The 20,794-nt window shown below is 39.8% G+C and overlaps 1 protein-coding gene and 1 pseudogene across 1 annotated transcript in view; one reads left to right on the forward strand and one right to left on the reverse strand.

Annotated features, from left to right (window-relative positions):
* LOC103092368 (uncharacterized) overlaps nucleotides 1-20,794 on the reverse strand; it is a 1,666,349-nt gene that overhangs the window by 40,873 nt on the left and 1,604,682 nt on the right. Inside the window, exons 106-107 of the mRNA XM_056825346.1 lie at nucleotides 8,096-8,371; nucleotides 7,480-7,731 (exon numbers count right to left, since the gene is read on the reverse strand). Of these exons, the coding sequence (XP_056681324.1) occupies nucleotides 7,480-7,731; nucleotides 8,096-8,371 (528 nt within the window). The remainder of the gene's footprint in view (nucleotides 1-7,479; nucleotides 7,732-8,095; nucleotides 8,372-20,794) is intronic.
* On the forward strand, nucleotides 428-20,392 carry LOC103104571 (nuclear cap-binding protein subunit 2-like; annotated as a pseudogene).

A 20,794-nucleotide genomic window follows, 5' to 3' on the forward strand; every position in this document is an offset into this window, starting at 1 on the left:
ATACTTTGTTTTTTTTGTGGATGCTGTCTATGCTGGATTGAGCTGGATTCTGTTCCACCTGTTTTTAGTTTTGTAGCGAGGGAAGTTACAAAGTGCACAAAAGATGCAAAGAAATGATTGACAGACCCCAAGACTCAGAATTCTCCATGAGCTGGCTGGGTCAGAGTTCCAAGCTGTTGAAGGGTAAACTGTCTGTAGCTGAAGGTCAAGCTTGAAGGGTATATATCTGAACTCTCCTGGACTCTCCTGGACATCTTGCAAGGTACCTGCCTTGAATACCATCAAACAAGGTTGAAAGGAAGATTTCCCATACATTTCTGGTGGACAGAGCATTTTAGAGGAGCCTTTCTCTCTATTCCCTGGAATGTCTGAGGACCCAAAAGCTATATTCCTGCTACCCAACCTGCCAAGGACTCTGTGGTGAGATTCTGAGTTCTCTATTGGACTACCCTTAGAAAACCTAGGGCTTTAGTTTAGTGTAGTTAGATAGTGCTTTTAATAACTGGAATAAGAATCAGATGCAACCCTTTCCCTTTTCCCTTTTACCTTCATCCGTTCTTTGTTAATAAGTTCATTTTATATAATTGTGCTTTCTCCCTGTGTATATAACCTTCCTTCTACCCTTCCAAAATTTACCTATAACAGTTTGGCCAGACATCCTTCTTCTTGTCTCCCACCCCACCCCACTTTCAGGTGCCTCCTGCACTTAGTTATTTTCCCTTTTTACTTTGTCTTAACTCACTTTTTGATTAAGGGGGAGAAGCCAACCAATTGTCCCATTTATCACTCTTCTATATGTGAAGCCAAGGTCTATCATACCATCAAAATCCGAATAAATATTACATGACAAGAAAAAGCCATTAGCTGAACCTCTCACCCAGTTAAGAGGAAGAATTAATGCATAGGACAAAAAAACATACATGAAGCTGAAAATCCCATTTGCCAAATTTGGAAACTAATCCATTAAATGGTGATAACCAAGTAGACAAGAAAAGGTAATTTTCAAGGGACCTCAGGGTCTAGTACCTGTATTTCTGATATAACCTTTCAAACAGTTGAGATAAAATCAAGATGAGGCACAAAATGCATTTAGTTTGTTGTGAGAATCAGAAAGACCAATCAGATTCTTTGTTGTAAACAGATTCTACTTTGTACTGTCACATGTACTCTCTTCCATTTTCCTTTCTGTTAGCCAGTCATGGGAAACTAGATTACATCAATCATTTATTGTTTCACATATATTGGTAGATATAATTCATCAGAATTCTTTTTAGTTTTTGTTTTTAAACTCTTAACATTCTGTTTAAGGATTGGTTCCAAGGCAGAAGAGTAGTAAGGCTAGGAAATGGGGGTTAAGTAACTTGCCCAGGGTTGCATAGCGGGAAAGTGTCTAGGTCCAGATTTGAATCTAGGGCCTTCTATCTCCAGACCTGACTCTCAATTTACTGAGAAACCTAACTAAATCCCCTCTTTCCCCACTCCATTCTTTTCATTTTTTTAAATAGAGGACCCTGAGGACTTCCTCCTCCATCTCCAAACTTTGAAAATCCCTAAAATTTCCTCCAATTATAAATTACATTACCCAATTTTGTATCCTGATTATATATTTTTGGGGTTATACGTTAGGTTTTTTTATGCTTTTTTTTAGTATGAGTTTGAGTCTTTGGACTAAATGGGGAGTCCATTGACCATTGCTTTACAACTGCCTGGCCAGTGCTAATGTATTATAAGAAATGATGAACATGATGCTTTTAGAAATCCCTGGAAAGACTCTCAAGAACTGATGGAAAGTGAGGTGACTGGAACCAGGAGAACATTGCATACAGTAAGAGCAACATTGTATGAACATCAACTGTAAATGACTTAGATATTCTTTTTTTTACTGTACAACTATCCACTTGTTTTGATATTATGTTATTGATTATGTTAATATGTTATTTTATATGAAATTATGCTACAATTAAAATAATTTCAAGAGTATCAGAATTTATGTTTACAATAAATTTAATATAAAGTAAATTTAAATTATAAGGTATAGGGTCCTCAGTTTTTGTAGGTGCCTTTACTGGATGGGTAGAGGCATTCTCTAGCAGAACACAAAACGGGAATATGTAACAAGCCCTTCTTAGTGAGGTAATTCCTAGGGTTGACCTAGATCATACTATTAAAGTGATAATGATCCCACCTTCACCTCACAGATTATTCCTATGATTGCTAATACTTTGGGCATAACCTACTATCTTCATTGCTCCTGGCATCCTCAGTACTCAGGAAAGATAAAAGTAGAACCAGACCCTGAAAGAAACTGCTACCAAACTCTTTGAGGAAGCAAAGATTTAATGGGTCCATGCACTCTGCATTGGGCCCACTTCAATTAGAATAGGCCCTCGAGATCATTTGGGGCTGAGTCCCCTTGAAGTCCTTCATGGCAGACCTTTCCTCACCACTGACTTCCTCTTGGACCCTGAAACATAGACTCTTACACAGTTCTCTTAATACTTTAGGCCTATTTATCAAGACTTTCTCTAAGTCTTTACTGGGGGTAGGCAGGAAACTCAACACCCAGCACAGCCAGGGGACCTCATGTATCTGAAAACCTGGAAAACTAAGCCTGAACCCACTAGCACCTCTATGGGAGAGTCCCCATGGAGTTATTCTGTCCACATCCACAGCCATAAAACTGAAGGGGCAGAATATGAGGCCTCATGTCTCTCCCAGGCAAGTCTTTGTTTCCTCCCCCCATCCCCATCCCACCCTGCTTGGACAGGAAAAAAGAGGATGCAGATTGCAGAGCAAGATCTCAAGTAAGTGCACAAGAGTCCAACGAATCTAAAATGAATTCTATTAAAAATAGTAATGTTGATTATCATGAGTTTTACTTAGCTATTTAGTCTCCTTAGGAGCAGGGGTCTAGGTCAGAGAAAGGGTTTTTCCCTTTTCTGTTGTCTCCTTTGAGAGACCCAAGGAAGTAGATCTCAACCCCATTACGTTCAGAAGAGAGACAGTTGGTAAGCTCTGGGTCCAGTCTCTGACTTCCTCAGGGGTCCTGCCTCTCTCTGACTTGCTTGGGAGTAGTTGGCTGGATCTTTGACTGACAGACAGCCAAAGAAGCTTTTAGAGACTTTAGATACTGTTTATTTTAGAGTGGAGAAATACAATTTAGAATGATTCTGATTTACAGAGAGCTTTTCCCTTGAGAACCACAGGGGAGGCTAAAGAGCAGTTAAAGAGCAGTTTGGAGCAACTATCAGAAGCCTTTTCTTCTCTGACTGAGGGAGGCTGAGGGGCTCCATTCAGCATCTCTACACAGAGAAACTGACCTTTTGAGTTTCATAAATTGCTCTAAGAAAATTTATGAATAAGAATAGGCTAGAAAGTTAGAGGTTAAATCTTTAGTCAGTGAGAGTAGATTAAGTCAGGCCTGTTTGAAGGCAAGAAGAAAACTCTGTAAGGAGTTAGTTTTTGGGGGGGTTATTTAGATTTTTGAGTGTAAGGATTAATAGAGGGACCTTTCATTGTATAATGATCAATTAGAAATTCTCAGACTAGCTTAAATAGGCAGATTAAAACAGACAGACTAGACCTTATGGGAAATATTACAACAAGACAATGGAAATCAAGAAAAATATTCTTCCAGATTCACCCCTGCATAAACTTTTTAATTCCTGGGGTGTTCTTAATCTTCCTAAGGAGAATTAGATGACCAAAAAAAAGAAAGCTAAAAAACTTTGCAAAGCCTAAGATGGACAAATTCCTTTACCTGGCCAAAATACAGATCTTTTGACTTCAAGATCTTAAAAGATTTGAAGTTAGTCATTAAAAACAAAGATTACAAAGATTATAAATACTGGCTCTTGTGGGCATATCATCTTGATAAATTAACCATCCCCTCCAGTGAGGAAACTATTCTTTATTTGGAACTAGATCATTCTGGCTTAACTCCTTCAATTCCTCCTCCTGAACCCTTGATTAGATCTAGCAAGAAAAACACCCTATCATCCCACCTAGACTGTGAGGAAGTCTCTCCTCATTTTAACCCAAAACAGGACTTGAACCCTACAGCTCCTCTCCCAGTCAGACTTTGCTCATTCCCCACTCCTCCCATCTCCTTTCCTCCCAATTTTCCTCACTACCCTCACTTACCATATAACTCTCAATCCCACTGCCCATATACTCAAGAATTTACTTCTTCTTCTCACTACCCAATCCACAACCGTCTTCTCTATCCCTACCTTAACCATCTCTAACCTTGGTCTCTTGGCCATCCTTTTCCCTGCCCTCCTTACTGTGACTCCTCTTCTTGACCTCACCTGTCCTCTGACTATATCTCATCCTCTCCTCCCCTCCCCACCCCACCACACCCCCAATCTTTTAACCCTACCTCCCCACCCCCTGACCAGCCCCTCCCTCTCCATTCAACCACATACCCCTTCTCCTATATGACTTAATAATGACTTTTTAAGAATTTCTCCTCACACACAAGGGTTTTGTTTCCCATCACCTTTTGCCTCTATGATTCTAGTTCAGCCCTCTGAGGCCAAACAGAAGAGTTCTAATTCCTCTTCCACATAAGAGTCCAGAAAATTGCTATCAGGACTCTCCCCAAAACTTTGCATTACTTTGATTAATATGCAGAACTCCCTCAATTGATCTTCAGTGACTCCAGACTCACCAATCTGAACACTCTCCAGTTCACTAATGCCCCTTGTAAATTATGTCATGTAGAACCAAATACAATAATTCAAGTGTCATCTGATAGTACAGAAGGATGGCTATCTCTTTAATCTAAGAAGTGGACGTGCTTCTCTTAAGACTGCATTAGTGGATGGGGTAGCTCTGAAGTTCAGTGGACTGAGAACCAGGCCTAGATATAGGAGATTCTGGGTTCAAATCTGGCCTCAGACACTTCCTAGCTATATTATCCTGGCAACTCACTTAAATCTCATTGCATAGTATTAATTCTAAGGCTGATAGGTAAGGGATAAAAAAAAATAGTTTGCATTATGTTTTTTTTCAACTGCCCTGGGGGAGGGGAAAGGACTGAACTACGACTCCCCTGTTACCTTACCAACTGATATTAAGTTTGTGGTTCTCTCAGACATCCCCAAGATCTCTTTATGTAATCTAACATGGCATTAAAAGTCAATCTCCATTTTATCCTTTTTTAAATCAATGATCCCTCATTACTTCAACTGTTTTTCTATGGTATGGGTACCAGTCACTGCCCCATCAAAGCCATTGCTTTTTTGGGGCTTTGGACTTTTTTGTACTTAAGGATAGGATCTGATATCATTCCACAATAACATTTGTCTTATTACATTCCATCTACTTTGCCAGCTTCCTGAGCTACTTCTGCATCTTATCTGATTCTAATATCCCTATCCTCCATTTTTTTAACTGAGTAGAACCAAGAGCATAATTTATACAATAATGACAATATTCTGAAGGCAAACAACTCTGAAAGACTTGGGACCTCGGATCAATGCAGTGGACAACCAGGATTGCAGAAGACCCATGATGAAATAAATTACTTCTTACACTAAAAACTACACATTTCCTATGAAATCAGCTGTCTCACTTCAGAAATGGGAAGGACTCAGGGTGTATGTTGCAACAGATAATTTTTGAGCATGGGAATTAGATTTCTTTATTTGTCCATGTCACATTTCAGGTATATTCTAATCTTGAAAGTATTATTAATGTATTAATATCATAACCTATGTGCTCATGTACCAGATTCATTGGCATGTTAGTTCTTGATAATTATATTTAATTGGTCCTTTATTAATTGTGACCACTCTCCAAATCTATAGTCCAAAGGTCAGAAGAATTCCTGGGTAGGCTGCCACAAGGTCCTAGTTCCCAACTTGTCAGACAAGATTGCATACCAGGCCACATGCTTAATTAAACTCCTCCTCTTCGATCTTGTGGTTGTCAATTGAGTCAATGTGAAGTCTTATGCCATGTCACATGATCATTAACTATCTCCCATTCCTCATTCCTTGATCCTCCAATAAAAGATTGCGGACATATGTAGCTCACTCTCTCTCTCTACCACCATCAGGGGATCACACCAGAGGAGGCTGGATACCATGCTCTTTAAGCCTTGTCTCTGAGTTTTTCTTCCTTTATTATATTCCCTCTTTCTCTATATCCCTTTCACCCATTTTCTCCTTCTCAGGTGTCCACCCAAGAACATATTATTTTGTGGCTACAGGCAGGCACAGTCCATACTTCTCCCCAAAATTTTATTTTTCATTAGTCAGATGGGGGACAAGGGGGACAGAAAATAGATTTTGGTTAATTGGAAAAAATTAAACTAAGAAAAAGTTACTTTAGAACACAGTTTGACAAATACATAGCCTGCAACATTCCCAGGTGATGCCTAAACCAGGTGAAAAGGTAATTGGGAAATAGTTAACATAAGAAAATATAATAACACAAATAATTTAAATGCTAAATTAAAATGTGGAATTTAGGGATCTTTATGTACAGATTTAGGCCAACAAAAAATCATCCCTCCTCTAAAGTGTCTGACTTTCCCAAGGTCACTTATGCATTTCACAATTCTAACTCTTCCCCCCTGCTCTCCACTCAAAACATCCCCAGAATCAGGGACAGGAAGTTGGGATGTCCCTGAGGTTTGTAACAATAAAGCTCCATTAAATAAAAATAAAATAAGGACAGAGATGATCTCTCTATGGTCCTGCTACACACGAGTGTGATTAGGGAAGTGGAAAGTCTGTCATCTCTACCTAGGAGAGACAGACTAGTCAATTAATTAGGAAGCAGGGATTATACTGTAGACCCAACAACTGGATGCTAAAGCCAATAGATCAGAACCAGGTTAAATAAGACATGCTTCCATGCGGCATTTTATGCCACAAAGAGGAAAAATATAGGTGCAATGGTGAATCGCTGTGTATAAAAGGAGACAAAGTTTAAATTTTCCTTTCCAACTCCAGAATTTATCTGCTAAAGGAGATCAAGTCCAGCCCCATTGCATAACCATAGCTTATACTCCAACCAGGACTAGAAATACTCTTTGGGTCCACAACACAAAGGGAAATGGACTGGAGGAAAAAGTATGGGTCAGTCATTGAAGCTGCAGTGCTAGAATTTTGGGAGACAAAGAAAATTGTATGTCACCAGGATGAAGACAACTCACGTGCTTTTTGTACCTACCATGTGAAAAGGACCTTCTCCTCATAGCATCATATTATATACAGAGCAAAAATCATCCATTTTTCCAGATGAAGAAACTGAGGCTGAGAAAGAGTAGACACACTAACTACACAGATAGTAGACAGGAAAGCAAGGATTCTACCCAAGTTTTAAGATTTTGAGCTCAGGGCTCCTTCTACTACAACACATTATGCCATGGGACCAGGAGGGCATAATGTCACTAATCTCTGTTTCACTCATGGCAGGGAAGGAGAAATCCCAACACAAAGTTGGGAGCCCAATCCAGCTACTCACCATAGATTATAACATTCTTGGTTGCGGTGCGCGTCAAGCCAGTGAATGAGTTGGCCGCACTACAGGTATAAGTTCCAGCAAGACTCAGGGATGCAATAAAAGAAAATGTGGCTGAGTTGCTGACAGGTTGTCCATTCTGTAACCAAGTGAATTGGACTGGTGGGTTTGATGTAGCAGAACAGCTCAAGGTAATATTTGCCCCAATAGGGTACTCGTCAACTGTACGGACAATCGTGGCGGTATCTGGGCCATCTGGAGGAAAGAGAAGGATTCCATACTGAGATTGTGGAAGAAAGAAGGGGCATCTCCTATTTGGGAACCCATCAACAGGTACCATTGTGTCTCCCTGATCCTCCCTTGAGCTGGGAAATGCACAGCTCCTCCTCTACTTTTTGAGTTTGGGTCTGAACATGGAAGACCTTAGGACTTTCTCCAGGTCAGCCACTCTCCACCAGTAAGCATGACAAGACCAATGCTGACTCACTAAACGTTAAGGGAGTTGGGAAACTCAGAGCCTTAATCTTTAGCTCAGAGAAGTGACTGAATTATCCTGACCTCTGGGAACACACCACCAGGCTATACACATGCACTATATAGGAAGAACAAATTTACTCACAGGCAACATCCAGTGTGAATGGATCACTCCTATTGCTATAAAATGGGTTCTTGATTTCACACACATAGGGTCCTTTGTTTTCCCTTCTTGTGAGCCTGCGGATAGTGAGTGTGCTCTTATCCTGGGACAGTTGTATCCTGCTACCAGCTGGGGCAAGTCCGTTTATGAACCACCTGTAAGTGTGAATTTGACCTGTAGCCTGGCATGTGAATGAGAAGTCCTTGGTCTCCACTGCAGTATTGTTGGAGGTGACAATGATAGGTGTGGACAGAGGCGCTGTGCAGAGAATAGACAGAAAATGACTGTGTTAGTTCTCTTTCTTACCTTATAATAAAATAAGTGGTATGGAAGTGGCCTGTCTAAGACCTTGCCAAGGCTTCAGGCCAGAGACCAAGAACCTGTGATTTCAATGGCAAGGACACCCCTTTCTCTGGTGCAGATCACAAGTCCTCCAGGCCTTAGGAAAAGTTTATCTTCAGTTCCTGTGGCTGACAAAGACATTCATAAGGAGCCCAAGCCCCGGGTGTTCAGTCTTGCTGGGCTGAGGCAAGTTGGTCCAGGGATGATAGACTCCTTCATCTAGCATCTTGTACTTGGATTTGAGGCCATTCTAGCTTGGAAGAACCAAGAAGAATTTATGTTTCCTTGACCTGGACTTCAAGAAGCCAGGGTTACTTACCTCTATGCCTTGTTGAGGATATTGGTGGTGGCTGGAGAGGATGGCCTAGAGAAAGGCTATGGGGATATTGTGCTCAGAAAGTGAAACATTACTTTTACTCTGAAGAGGAAATAAAAGGAAAGGCAGAAAGTGGGAATAAATCAGTTAGTAACAGGGTACAAAAGGAAGAGCCTCAGACTGAGAGTCAGGAGAGACCTGGTTCAAGTCTAGAGATTTTAAACCCACAGTAATGCCTCTCATGCCGACGACAGTAGGCAGTATCCAGTAGGATAGCCAGGCTTCCTTCCTGAGTCATCCTTAGCCATCTGTCTTAGGATTAATTTCCAAAGAAATATTTCAGCTTCCTTGACTTTTCTTTGTGTTATTTTGGAAGAGCTTGCACTCTGTCCTTAGGTCTCTGTTGGGAAGTTTAAGGTAAAGAAGAGTGAGCCTCCCATTTATGTCTAGTAAATCCAAGTAAGACTGACCAGGAAGGTGACAAATCTGAGGTCAGCTAGCCACCTTTTGAAGTGGGGGGAGAATATGAAGGAACAGTGAGCATGGCATAGTGACTAGTGTTGGAATAAGAGTGAGAAAGATCTGAGTTCTTATCCTGTCTCAGAATGTTACTGGCTCTCTGACTTACTAGCAAGTCCCTATCTATGTCTCAGTCTTTTCATCAGTTAAATGGATATAATAATATCTCCCTAATAATGTTGTTGGATCAAATAAGACCATCTATAAAATCTCTTTGTAAAACCTGAACATAGCCTGAACAAAGGGTCAGAGGAGGGAAAATTCAGAGTGTGAGTCTGAGTACCAAAGGTAGACCCAGACTGTCTGAGCAGACAATGCATGGCCAGAAGTATCTGAAAGGCTTGCTGCCATTTTGGGAAGGGTTAAAGTTTAATGCTAGACTAAGACCACTAAAGGATAGTCTGTAGTCAATAGGGAGTCATGAGCAGAGAAGAGACATGAGAACACACATATTTAATTGAAGGAACAATTGAAGGTACTAGATATGGTTAGCCCAAAGCAGAAAAGAATTGAGGTGGAGAAGAGATGTGTCTCTCAGGCCTGGTAGAGTTATAATGGTCTCTATGCCCCTGCCATGGGATGCTCAGTGGGTTATAATAATCAGGTAGCAACTATTTCTGAATGTGTCAATCTCTTTTCTCCTAAAAGCAACATTCAGACTCCCTTTGTTTTCTCTTGTCTCTATCACAGAACAATTACTTTTTTAAAAAACCCTTACCTTCTGTATTAGAATCAATACTATGTATTGATTCCAAGGGAGAAGGGCTAGGCAATGGGGGTTAGGTAACTAGCTCAGGGTTACACACAGAGGAATTGTCTGAGACCATATTTGAACCCAGGAATTCCTGTCTCTAGACTTGGCTCTCAATCCACTGAGCTACCCAGATGCCCCCAAAGATAAACTCTTAAGAGGAGGTCATGACTTTTTTTCAGAAGAAGCTGGGATTATGATTGGAATCCTGGGAGCAGTGACTCTGATTGGGAACTCTACTATTATTTTTTACCAGAAAATGGAAGAGTAGGATTGTGTTGCCTCCAACTCTCCTTTCTCCTAGTCTGTCTTCTAAAATGTGGGAGAGAAATCAAGATGATTCCTCAATTCCTTGACCTTCTCTAGGGTCCTGGTCTCTCTCCCTTCCCTAATATTGCCTTTCACAGTATTTACTGCCCTGTATATCTCATTGCTCTTCTTTTCAGGGTTATTCATTGCTCCTCCTTTTCTTTTAAACATTTTTTTTCTCTAGGAAACAGTTTTATTTATCTGCTTTTAGAAGTAGAGGTGCTAGACCTAGACTTTTGAAGTCCCAAAATAAAAGAGATAAGATCTAGGAAGACAGAGAGGAAAAGAATGGGGAGGCAGCAAAGGGAACAGGGAGAGGGCAGGATGGAGATTAATTGAAAGAGAGATGGAGGAGAGCTGTCAGCAAGTTGTATCTCAAGGAAACAGCCCCAGGGGCTTTCCTTGACTCCACGGGTCTAACAGGATACAGTTTTAAAGGACTTGACTACCTGCTCATTTCTGTTCCAATAATGATTTGGTTTACCTTGGAGAACTGAACAGGATTCCTACACTGACTCTATAATAGTGCTGAAACCCTTAAACAGGCTCACATCCAACCTAATCCCTTCATGGTTGAGGATGCACTCCATCATTTGCCCCACTATGATCAGATGCGAATCATGCTCATGCAATCATCCTTGGTCTCAGATGTTGCTCTCTTGCTATAGGTTTCCTTCTGTCCTCAGGGTGGTACTACCACGACCAGAAGGACTTTCGCTCATTACTCCAAGAAGTTTCAGAGAGTATCAGTTGACATCTAGTGTGATCTAGGGCATCTTAACCTCTCTAGGTCTGTCTGTGGATACAACTGACTCCAGTTTCCTGGGAAGATCAGGAGATTTAACTTTTTTATTTTAATTTAACAATTAAACACAAACATGGAAATACTGAAAATCAGAAGAGAGTTAAATAAAATCAAAAGTAAAAAAAAAAGAATTAAATGAAATAAGATTTGTTTTTTTTAAATAAAAATAACAATGAAGTAGATAAACAATTGGTTAATTTGATTAAAGGAAAAACACAGCATTACTAATAACAAAAAGGAAAAGGATGAATGAGTTAGCAATGAAGTTGAAATTAAAGAAATTCTGAGGACTTATTTTGACCAATGATGTGACAGCAAAACCAAAATGTAGGTGAAATAGATGAATTCTTACAAAAAGATGAATTACTCAGATTCCCAGTATTACAAATAGAATACTTAAATAACTTGATCTTATAAAAAGACATTGAAGAAACTACAAATGAGTTCCCTATGAAAAAGTCCCCAGGATCAGATCAATTTACAATTGAATTACAACACTGAAGGAACAATGAATATCAATGCTATATAAGAAATCTTAAAAATATATGTAATGAGACTTCTGGGTAAACATGGAGGCAGTCTAGACCTAGGACTCTTCCTCTCCTTACCACCTACCAATATAGACTATAACAATAGGCCCCCAAAACACAAATTCTTATGAATGAAGGGACTCTACAGTAGGACACATCATTGAAGGTATGTGGTATTTGGGCATCTCCACACTATTATTGGGTGAAAAACCTTCCACCAGAATCTGAGCTGATCTTCCCTCTTCCATCTACAGAGCCATAGTCAGAACCAGTATCTGCTAGAATCAGTGAGTGAGTGAGGGGAACCTCTAGGTCTTTGGTAGCTGACTAAGACCACCAAAGACCAACCCTTGAGAGCAGCTAGACCTGAAACCCCAGCAGGTTTCAGAGAGCAGACTTTGGGCATCCTAGTGTAGATAGCACAGAGAATGTCAGCATTCAGTAGAAGCTGAAGAGACTCAAGAGGTGGCCACAGGCAAAAACGTAGCTCCTTAGTACCATACATAGAAAGCCTTCCCTCCTCACTTAGATTTCTGACTAGAAATGGAAGGGAAAACCACCATGATGATGGCAAACAGTGCACAAGAACAATTTCCCAACACTAAGAAAAACAAGAAGGCATTGACCCTAGATATTTTTTTATGGAGGAAAAACCCAGAGTACAGAGGAAATAACAGAAGAGGAAATACAAATAAATGTACCAAAACCTTCCAAAAAATAGAAATTGGCAATGAGCTCTGGAAGAATTTAAATTAGAACTTATCAAAAATATGGAAACCTTCTGGCAAGAAAAGTAAGAAATAGTTCAAAAAGAAAATAACAGTTTAAAGGACAATAACTCCCATTTAGAGAAATAACTGGAAGCCACAAAAAGCAAGATAGACCAAACCAAAAAGGAAAATAAAAAGATTATATCAGAAAACCAGTCCTTAAAGACCAGAATTAGGCAGTTGTAAGCCAATGATCTTGCAAAACAGCAAGAATTTATAAAGCAAAGGGGTTGGAGTCAAGATGGCAGCCTAGAAGGAGCAGAAGTTCAGACCTCTGAATACCCTTCCTTATCGATCACAAACTGAATGCTCAGAGGGGACTGAAAATCAAATCTAAGAAAAAGACAGAGACAAGGAACCTTCCTTCTGGACTCAATTCAAAAGGTACGCTGCCCCCCCAAAACTGGAATCCAAGAACACTCAGGTTTAAGGGGAAGGCAGAAGGAAGGTCCCAGGACACCTCCACCCATCCACCTAGAGAGCTGAGCCTCCAGCAGCAGCAGGAACCTCTGGGTGGGCAAAGGTGCTGGTGTGGAGGGTGTACCTTGTGGGTAGGGCTGTGCCAAGCTCAGGGCATTGAACACAGATGGCGGGGAAGGAGCTGGAGAGGGAGCATAAACCTGGCATCCTGACCAAAGCAGTGGAGATCCTCCATATTTGCTCCAGATTTCCAGGAGAATTTGGACTCAGAGCACCCAGCCCAACCCAGCTGAACTTAATCCCATCAAAAGTCTTCAGAACTCAGGGAAGCCCAGGCTCCACACACACACACACACACACACACACACACACACACACACACACACACACACACACCTCATTGACTTTTGGACATTAATCCAATCAAAAGCCTCTAGAGGACAGCAAAGCTCAAAACCCAACAACCCTCCTCCACAGACTGCACCAAGAGATCTTCTGTCAAAGCTCCAAGAGGGGAGACCGTCAGAAGCCCCCAAAACCAAAAAAAAATGAGAGGAGCAAGAACACAGACAAATACAGGGAACAAAGAAGGGGTGTATATGAGCAAACAACAGAAAAAGAAGAAACAAATTACAATAGATAGCTTCTAAACAGCAAATGGAACAGAGGGGGAGGGATCAGCATATGATAAATCAGAAATCCCAGCGAATTGGATAAAGGCTTTGGAAGAACTCAAAATGCAATTCAAAACACAATTAAGAGAGGCTGAAAACAATTGGGAAAAGAAATTATAAACTAAGATAAGTCATTTGGAAACAGAGGCACTTGAACTAAAATGAGAAAATAGTGTCTTGAAAGCCAAAACCAACCAGCTGGAAAATGAGACATAGGAGATGAAAGATGAGGTAAAGAGGATGAAAGATGACCTCCATAGAAAATCAGACCAGAAAAAGAAGGATGATCAAAAAGCCAGGGATGAAATATAGTCTTTAATAACCAGAATACAACAACTCGAATTAAGTGACCTCACAAGGCAGCAGGACACTATAAAACAAAACCAAAAGAATCAAAAAATTGGGGAAAATATGAAGCATCTCATTCACAGAACAAAGGATTTAATGAGAGACAACTTAAGAATCATTGGTCTACTAGAAGACCATGACAAGAGAAAAAAACCTGGACATCATACTACAGGAAATTATTAAAGAAAACTGCCCTGATATCCTAGAACAAGAGGGAAAAGTGGAGATTGAAAGAATCCACAGAACACCTCCTGTACTTAATCCCCAATTGACAACATGCAGGAATGTTATAGCAAAATTCAAGAACTATCAGACCAAAGAAAAGAAATTACAAGCTGCCAAGAAGAAATCATTCAAATACCACGGAACCACAGTGAGGATAATGCAGGATCTGGCGGCATCCACACTGAAAAAACAAAAGGCATGGAATATGATATTCCAGAAAGCAAGGGAACTAGGTATAAAACCAGGAATCAACTACCCAGCAAAACTCACTATATTCTTACAAAGTAAAGTATGGTCATTCAACAAAATAGAAGAATTCCAAGAATTTGTAAAGAAAAGACCAGACCTGAACAGAAAATTTGATGTCCAAGCACAGAACTCAAGAGAATCATCAAAAGGTAATTTAAAAAGAGGGAAAAAAGGAAAACAAAACAAAACAAAAAATTTTAAGAGACTGAATAAGTTAAAATGATATGTATCCCTATAAGAAAAGAGGTCATTGGCAACTCTTAAAAACTATTGTTATTACCTGGGTAGCAAAAAGAAGTACACTTAGAAGGAACAGTGACTAACTGTAATGGGTGAAAGGACAAGATATAAATAGGTATATAGATATATGAATGCATAAATGTATACACATGTATATGTGTATATATATACATATATGTATAACTAGAGCTTAAGATAGGTTAATATTAAAAGAAATGGGAAAAGAAACAAATGGGGGTAAATTTATATGTCACAAAGAAGCTCATGGTGGGAGGGGGAAGAACATCAATACACTGGAAGGGTAAAGAGTTCAGAGATCTGAAATATCCAACTCTTACGTGCTTTGAAATTGACCCAAAGATGGAAGAACAATCCAATCCATTGGGGCAGAGAATATATTTGCGCCCTATAGGGGAGTAGAAGGGTAACAAATGGACTGGTGGGGAGGGAAGCAGTATAAGGGAGGGAGGGGGCAGGGGGGTGATTTTATAAAGACTATAGGGAAAATAATGTGGGGGAATAATCAGGGAGGGGGGTAGAAAGGGAAGTAAAATAGGGGTGGGAACTAGGGGAACTGATTGGAAACAAACTGGTGTAGAAGGAAATAGTGAAGGAAGAAAAGGCAGGAACAGGAGTAGAAATCAAAATGCTGGGTAATACACAACAAGTACAAACAAAATCAATGTAACTAAAATCAGAAGGGAAGCAACAAATTGGGAAACAATACTCAAATTTACAAAGAGCTAAATCAATTGTATGAAAAATCAAGCCATTCTCCAATTGATAAATGGGCAAGGGACATGAATAGGCAGTTTTCAGATAAAGCAATCAAAAGTATTAATAAGCATTTTAAAAAGTGCTCTAAATCTCTGATAATCAGAGAGATGTAAATCAAAACAACTCTGAGATATCACCTCACACCTAGCAGATTAGCTAACATGACAGCAAAGGAAAGTAATGCATGCTGGAGGGGATGTGGCAAAGTGGGGACACTAATTCATTGCTGGTGGAGTTGTGAATTGATCCAACCATTCTGGAGGGCAATTTGGAACTATGCCCAAAGGGTGATAAAATACTGTCTGCCCTTTGATCCAGCCATAACACTGCTGGGTTTGTACCAAAAAGAGATAAAAAGGAAAAATACTTGTACAAGAATATTCATAGCTGCGCTCTTTGTGGTGGCAAAAAATTGGAAAATGAGGGAATGCCCTTCAATTGGGGAATGGCTGAAGAAATTGTGGTATATGTTGGTGATGGAATACTATTGTGCTCAAAGGAATAATAAAGTGGAGGAATTCCATGGAAACTGGAACAACCTCCAGGAAGTGATGTAGAGCAAAAGGAACAGAACCAGGAAAACATTGTACACAGAGACTGCTACCCTGTGGTACAATTGAATGTAATGGACTCCTCCATTAGTGTCAATGCAATGTCCCTGAACACTTTGCAGGGATCTAGGAGAAAAAACACTATCCACAAGCAGAGGACAAACTGTGGGAGTAAAAACACTGAGGAAAAGCAACTGCTTGAGGGTTGAGGGGATATGATTGAGGAGAGACTCTAAATGAACACCCTAATGCAAATGCCAACAACATAGAAATGGGTTTGAATCAAGGACACATGTGATACCCAGTGGAATTGTGTGTGGGCTATGGGAGGGGTATTGGGAGGGGGGAGGAAAAGAAAATGATCTTTGTTTTCAATGAATAATGTTTGAAAATGACCAAATAAAATAATGTTTAAAAGGGGGGGGGGGAGAATATTTATAGTTGCACTGTTTGTGGTGGCAAAAAAGTTTGAAAATGAGGCGATGCCCTCCAATTTGGGAATGGCTGAACAAGTTGTAGTATATGCTGGGGATAGAATACTATTGTGCTCAATGGAATAATCAAATGGAGGAATACCATGTGACCTGGAATTACCTCCAGGAATTGATGCAGAGTGAAAGGAGCAGAACCAGGAGAACAATATACACAGAGACTGAAACACTGTGGAACAATCAAATGTAATGGACTTCTTTACTAGTAGCAATGCAATGATCCAGAACTATTCTGAGGAACTTATGAGAAAGAATGATATCCCCATTCAGAGGAAGAATTGTGGGAATTGAAACATAGAAGAAAAACAACTGCTTGATCTCATGGGTCAATGGGGATATGACTGGGGATGTAGACCCTAAATGATCACCCTAGTGCAAATATTAATAATATGGAAATAGTTCCTGATCAATGACACATATAAAGCACAATAGAATGGCATGCCATCTACAAGAGGAGTTTGGGGGAGAGGAAGGAAAGAACATGAATCTTGCAACCATGGAAAAATATTCTAAATCAAGTAATTAAAGAAAATTCTCAAATTAAAAAAAAGCTACATGTATGATGTTCCTATGTAGAACTATAAACTGTTTCATCTTATTGGATCCCTTTAGTTTTCTCTTACATGTTTACCATTTTTATGTTTCTCTCAAATCTTGTATTTGAACTTCAAATTTTTTATTACACTCTGGTCTTTTCATCAGGAATCCTTGATAAGTCCTCTACTCTGTCTTTCAATGCATTTTTCCCCTGAAGTATTATGTTCAGTTTTACTGGGTAGGTAATTCTGCATTGCAATTGTTGTAAGGATTAGATCTTTGCTACAAACCAGGAGCAGAAGATCCCCAAGGACAGAAGCAGGGCCAAGATTCCGGAGCTCTGAAGAAAGGAGTTCCTGTCTTACAGTTGCTTCTCTGGAGGAGAGAGGGAGGCTTTGAAGCTGCCAAGAGACTGGGACCTTCCTTCAAGCAAGTTTTCATCTTCTGGAAGTGGTAGAGAGAGTAGTTAATACTACTGTAAATCTTGAAATTTCTCAGACTTGTGAATGTTAAAAATTTCCACATTGAGGAATCCTCCATTGGAACAAATTCCCTACTGGGAAACATTCCCCATTTTGATGTGAGAACTCGCCAGGATCAGAAATGGGAGGACCTCTACTCCACCCATACTTAAGACTGCTTTAGGGGAGAAAAATCTTTGCTATGGGAGGACCTCTACTCCACCCATACTTAAGACTGCTTTAGGGGAGAAAACTCCTTGCTAAACAATGAAAGTACTTGGACCCATGCTTATAATAAGGCAAGGAGTTCTTTGAGCCACGCCTGTTTTTTAGAATTGATACAATGTGATGCTAGGTACCTAAAAGGGTCAGGCAAGTTTTCTCTTAATGAGATTAATTGACTCAGCTGTGTTTTCACTGGTTCAGACTTACTGAGGAGATTAGTCGACTTAGCAGGAATTCAGATGGGCATCTACAGCGATTGGTAGATGTAAGGTCTTAGGGGAGGTGACATAGGAGAAAAATCCCTATATAAGAAAAAGCAGAATCTCTTGAGGGAAAAAATCCTTTTGGAGGATCTCTGATGAGGATCGCTTGGGAAGAATCTCTTGAGAGAGGCTCTGGAGAAGGGAAGCTCTTGGAGAACAATCTCTAAGGAGGTCTCGCTGGAGCTCCTCTAAGGGGACTCTATCCCTCTGGAGGCTCTGGAGAGAGGCCCTTTGGAACAGTCTATGGCTGTAAGGCTCTTTAAGGAGGACTCTGGCTGGAACTCTCTCTGGTGAAGTCAGCTGAGATGGAGCTGGCCTGGTGTCACTAGAATCCTTGCTTAGACAGACCTTGTGGTGAGTGTTAAAAGACTGACTGACTGATCTCTCTCTCTTAAGACTCAGGTCTAGGCCATGTTGGCTTAAGGCCCTTCATACTTATTTCCTTTTTCTCTCTTTCTCTCTATTCTTTAATTCCACATTTGTATTAATTAAAAACTATAAAACCCAGTTGACTTGGGTATTTGAATAATTGGGAATATTTCCCTGGCGACCACCTTATATTTGATTTAAAAGCCAAGACACTGTAGTGAAACATATTTTCTGTGGTCAAATTTACTCACCCTCTCTTATATCTATCACAACTTATATCTTCCACCATTTTAACTCACTACAGTTTACAACATCACTCTTTTAACTGTTACAGTTTAAGGCCTTCAACCATTTTAAATCTAACACTACAAAAAGATGGACTATGTGAGAGAAGCCATTTCTCCCCTTCCTGATCCTGTGTACCACTATTGGTTTCTACTGGGACTTCTGCCAGATCCAAGAGGACATTAGTTTGTGAGGTATCCTTTGGCCTTTGTTTTTGTTCCTACAAGCACTCCCTTAATCTTAAATAGTAATTAAGGATTAACTAGTATTATTTAGAAAGTAGACTTGTAGGTAGACAAATCATTGATTAGTGGGGTTTAGTACTCTGACTTTACCTTTAAGTTCAGATCTTCCTAATTTTCTTCCTTCCATTAGCTTAAATAAACAGTTAGTTATATATGTTTATCTATATGGTATTATTCTATCTACTATTTCACAATCCTAGTCCTCCATTCCTTTAATGTAAGAGTTACTAGGTCCTGTGTAATTCTGACTGTGAATCTAGGATATTTAAATTTTTATTTCAGGCTACTTCTAGTATTTTTTCCTTGGCTTGGAGATTCTTAAATTTGGTTCTAATACATCTGTGAGTTTTTATTTTGGGATCTCTTTCAGGAGATGAGCAATAAATAGATTCAGGTTCTAGTTCCCTTCTCATATGAGATTATGAGGCAGTTTTCCTTAATATTTTCTTGTAACATGGTACTTAAACTCTTTTTTTATTGTGACTTTCAGATAGTCCAATGACTCTTAGATAATTTCTCTTGTACCTATTTTCTAGGTCAATTGTTTTTCCAATGAGATTTTTTTTTATATTTTCTTCTATTTTTCATTCTTTTGATTTTGTTTGATTGTAACTTAATGGCTCAAGGAGGCATTAATTTCTCTTGGCCCAATTCTAATTTTTAGAAAATTATTTTCTTTGCTGAGCTTTTGTACCTTCTTTTTCATCGAGTCAATTCTAGATTTTTGATACTTGTATTCTTCATGGGATTTTTGGGATTCCTTTTCCAAATAACCAATTCTAGTTTCTGGAGAATTGTTCCATTAGTTGTTTTTTGTGTATGTTTTACCAAACTGTTTACTCTTTTTTAATGATTCTCTTGCACCATTCATTTCTTTTCAAATTTTTTCCCTACTTCTCTGATTTTTTTCACTTAGAATATGTACATTTTTAAAAATAAAAGGACTCGCTCTTCTGTGTTTCTCCCAGCCGGAGGCTGCCTCATTTCTCCGCCACCACCACCACCATTGCCACCACTGCCACCGCCTTCACTCGCAGCCCCATCTCCATATCCTACTGCTGCCTCCACCCCATCCCACCATTACCTCAGCCCCAGTCATCGCCATCATGTCTGGTGGGCTTCTGAGCACTCTGCAGAGCGACTCCTATGTGGAGCTCGGCTGGTACCATGACCAGCACTTCTGAGGTAAAATGGACGATCAAGAAAAATTATTAAAGAAAAGCTGCACTCTGAATGTCGGGAACCTGTCCTTTTACACCACGGAGGAACAGATCTACAAACTCTTCAGTAAAAGTGGGAACATTAAGAAAATAATCATGGACCTGGATAAAGTAAAGAAAACTGCCTGCAGCTTCTGCTTCATGGAGTACTACTGCTGTGCTGACGCCGAGAACACCATGCGGTACATTAATGGGACTCGCCTGGATGACCGGATCATCCGCATGGACTGGGATGCGGGATTGTGAGAGGGCAGGCAATATGGAAGTGGATGATCTGGGGGCCAGGTGCGCAATGAGTACAGACAAGACTATGATGCTGGGAGAGGAGGTTATGGGAAAATAGTGCAAAACCAGTGAGTGATTTAAGTCCATCACTTGAAAAAAAACAAAACAACTTGACCTTGTTGGCCGATCCTGATGGTTCTGAAAACAAACTTTATATAAACTGTAATTTATTTATCTACTTCTGCCCAAGAATTAAACAGGCAACTTCTTGACTTCCCACATTGAAAATCATTAGGTGACAAACTGAGAAAAGTGACTTTGGGCTTGGCTTTGAAGCCCTGAGGTGTTGCAGACTTGAACACTTGATGAGCACTAACCGAGCAGAACTGTATTATTTATTAATCCAATCTAGAAAAATTTTCAATTATAAAATGACCATGTTACTGTTCAACACTTATGGGGCTGTAGTGATTTGTAATAACAGTTAAAATGTTGTTGTGAATTAGGGCCATTTTTATTTCTAAAGTTTTTTGA

The sequence above is a fragment of the Monodelphis domestica genome, chromosome 4 (assembly GCF_027887165.1).
Source record: "Monodelphis domestica isolate mMonDom1 chromosome 4, mMonDom1.pri, whole genome shotgun sequence".
NCBI classification, from domain to species: domain Eukaryota; kingdom Metazoa; phylum Chordata; class Mammalia; order Didelphimorphia; family Didelphidae; genus Monodelphis; species Monodelphis domestica.